This window comes from Chrysochloris asiatica, unplaced genomic scaffold, assembly GCF_000296735.1.
Source record: "Chrysochloris asiatica unplaced genomic scaffold, ChrAsi1.0 scaffold00008, whole genome shotgun sequence".
Lineage (NCBI taxonomy): Eukaryota > Metazoa > Chordata > Mammalia > Afrosoricida > Chrysochloridae > Chrysochloris > Chrysochloris asiatica.
The window spans coordinates 12,829,332-12,831,961 of record NW_006408526.1 but is presented as its reverse complement, the minus strand read 5'-3'; the positions used below and the strand labels follow the sequence as shown (position 1 = coordinate 12,831,961).

The 2,630-nt window shown below is 41.9% G+C and overlaps 1 protein-coding gene across 1 annotated transcript in view; it reads left to right on the top strand.

The window, feature by feature from the left end:
* LOC102839761 (phosphoserine aminotransferase-like) overlaps positions 1 to 2,186 on the top strand; it is an 8,877-nt gene extending 6,691 nt beyond the window's left edge. The window contains exon 3 of the mRNA XM_006833954.1: positions 1,014 to 2,186. Within this exon, the coding sequence (XP_006834017.1) occupies positions 1,014 to 2,186 (1,173 nt within the window). The remainder of the gene's footprint in view (positions 1 to 1,013) is intronic.
* Positions 2,187 to 2,630: the final 444 nt, after the last annotated feature.

Genomic DNA, 2,630 nt, shown 5'->3' with positions numbered 1-2,630 from the left:
AAAGGAAAGAAAAATCTGAATTCAGGCAATATATGTTTCATTGGAGTTCCTGAATGGCATTGACAAGAAAGAGCTCAAGTACTGACTGAAAGCTTGGTGGTTTAAGCCCCACCCAAAGGCACTTCAGAAGAAAACCCTAGTGGTTTACTTCTGAAAGGTCATGACCTTGAAAAACTTATGGAGCTGGTTTACTTTACACATATGGAGTTGCATGAGTCAGAATTAACTTATCAGAACTAGTTTGAATGTTTTTGTTGTTGTTTTATTTTTTAAATTTCATTATTGCATAGTTTTAACATGTGAGTTCAGAATAGTCTCATGGCTGCTTTGAATCCTAGATAAAGTAGAAGTGCCCCAGTAAAACTGTAATAATCATAAAACCTCAGTGGATGACAACATGAGTTTTTGTGATTCACATCTATACTGGTTAGACAGGAAGTTCTGCCCATCTTGGTTGGTGGTGGGGTGGATCACTCAACTATCTGAGGGTTGCCCAGGGAAAAATGAAAGAACTTTGAGGTTCTTCATGTCTCTAATACTTCATCCAGCAGGAGAGCACAAACAAAGTCTCATGGAAATGGCAGAGGTGCAAGAGAGAACCAGATCATAAACAAACTCACTGCCATTAAGTCAATTTTGACTTGTTGTTAAGTGCTGGCAAGTCCATTTCAATTCATAGTAACCCTGTATATGGTTTCCTAGAGAAACTGGAGAGTCTGAACCTTCGACCTTGCAGTTAGCAGTCCAGTACTATTCTACAGTGCCACACTAGGACCAATGACCCAATGTTGGATTTCCAAGGTGGTAAATCTTTGTAGGAGCAGACAACCTCATCTTTTTTTCTGTGAAGTGAATAATGGATTTGAACTGCCATCACTTGTCCCACAGTGTCATGAGGGTTCCTGGCAAGAGAGTGAGAGCACAATTAAATGAAGAAGAACTTTTAAATCTTTGTTTGCATAACATCCCAACGGTCAAAATCAAACCTGAGGTGACTCCGCCCTCGCCGCCAGGTTACGCGAACTACCCACGCTATCGGTCCTTCCAGAGTCTCACAGCCCGGCCGCCACACCATTGATACCCTCAGACAAGTGGTCAATTTCGGCCTCGGGCCAGCCAAGCTGCCGCACTCCGTATTGCTGGAGATACAAAAGGATTTACTAAACTACAAAGGCGTTGGAATTAGTGTTCTTGAAATGAGCCACAGGTCATCCAATTTTGCTAAGATTATAAACACCACAGAGAATCTGGTGCAGGAATTGTTAGCCATTCCAGATAACTCCAAGGTGATTTTTGTGCAAGGAGGTGGGTCTGGCCAGTTCATTGCTGTCCCCTTAAATCTGATTGGCCTGAAGACAGGCAGATGTGCGGACAACGTGGTGACAGGAGCTTGGTCAGCTAAGGGTGCAGAAGAAGCCAAGAAGATTGGGACTGTAAATATCGTCCACCCCAAACTCGGAAGCTATACAAAAATTCCAGATCCAAACACCTGGAACCTCAACCCAGATGCCTCTTACGTGTATTACTGCACAAACGAGACCGTGCATGGGGTGGAATTTGATTTTATACCCGATGTCAAAGGTGCAGTGTTGGTTTGTGACATATCTTCAAACTTCCTGTCCAAGCCCGTGGATGTTTCCAAGTTTGGGGTGATTTTTGCTGGTGCTCAGAAGAACGTAGGCTCTCCTAGGGTCACAGTGGTGATCGTGCGTGATGACCTACTGGGGTTTGCTCTCTGGGAATGCCCCTCCGTCCTGGAGTACAAAGTGCAAGCTGGAAACAGCTCATTGTACAACACACCTCAATGCTTCAGCATCTATGTCATGGGTCTGGTTCTGGAGTGGATTAAGAACAGTGGCGGTGCAGCAGCCACGGAGAAGGTCAGCATCGTCAAATCTCAAATGATTTACTATATCATCGGTAACTCTCAAGGGTTCTATGTATATCCAGTGGAGCCCGAGAATAGAAGCAAGATGAATATTCCATTCTGCATTGGCAATGCCAAAGGAGAGGATGCTCTAGGAAAAAGATTTCTTGATAAAGCTCTTGAGCACAATATGCTGTCTTTGAAAGGCCACAGGTCTGTGGGAGGCATCCGCACCTCGCTCTATAACGCTGTCACCTTCGAAGACATTCAGAAGCTGGCAGCCTTCATGAAAAACTTTTTGCAGATGCATCAGCTTTGAACACACCCTGACCACTGTATACTCTGTTGTTGAACAATGTGTGAGATTTAAAATGACCCTTGTCATTTTAATGTTATATATATATATCTATTTATATTATATTATTATATTAATTATGGAATACTCACTTATAAAACTAAATAGATCACATGTTCCTGTGAAAAGCATAGCTTCCTTGTCTGTAAAGGTATTGTTAACTGAGTCTGAAAACAAGAATTGTATTTCTAATAATTGTAGTGCAGTACACTTGCCTAACGCAATAAGTCATTTGATTTTTTGACAGCTGCTTCCATGAATATTGATGGTTGAGCTGAACAAAATGAAAATGAAGTCTTTGACAACTTCAATCTTTTCTCCATTTATCTTGTTATTTATTGATCTAGTGGTGAGGATTCTTATTTTCTTTACATTGAAGTGCAATCCCTACTGAAGTCTGTGGTCTTT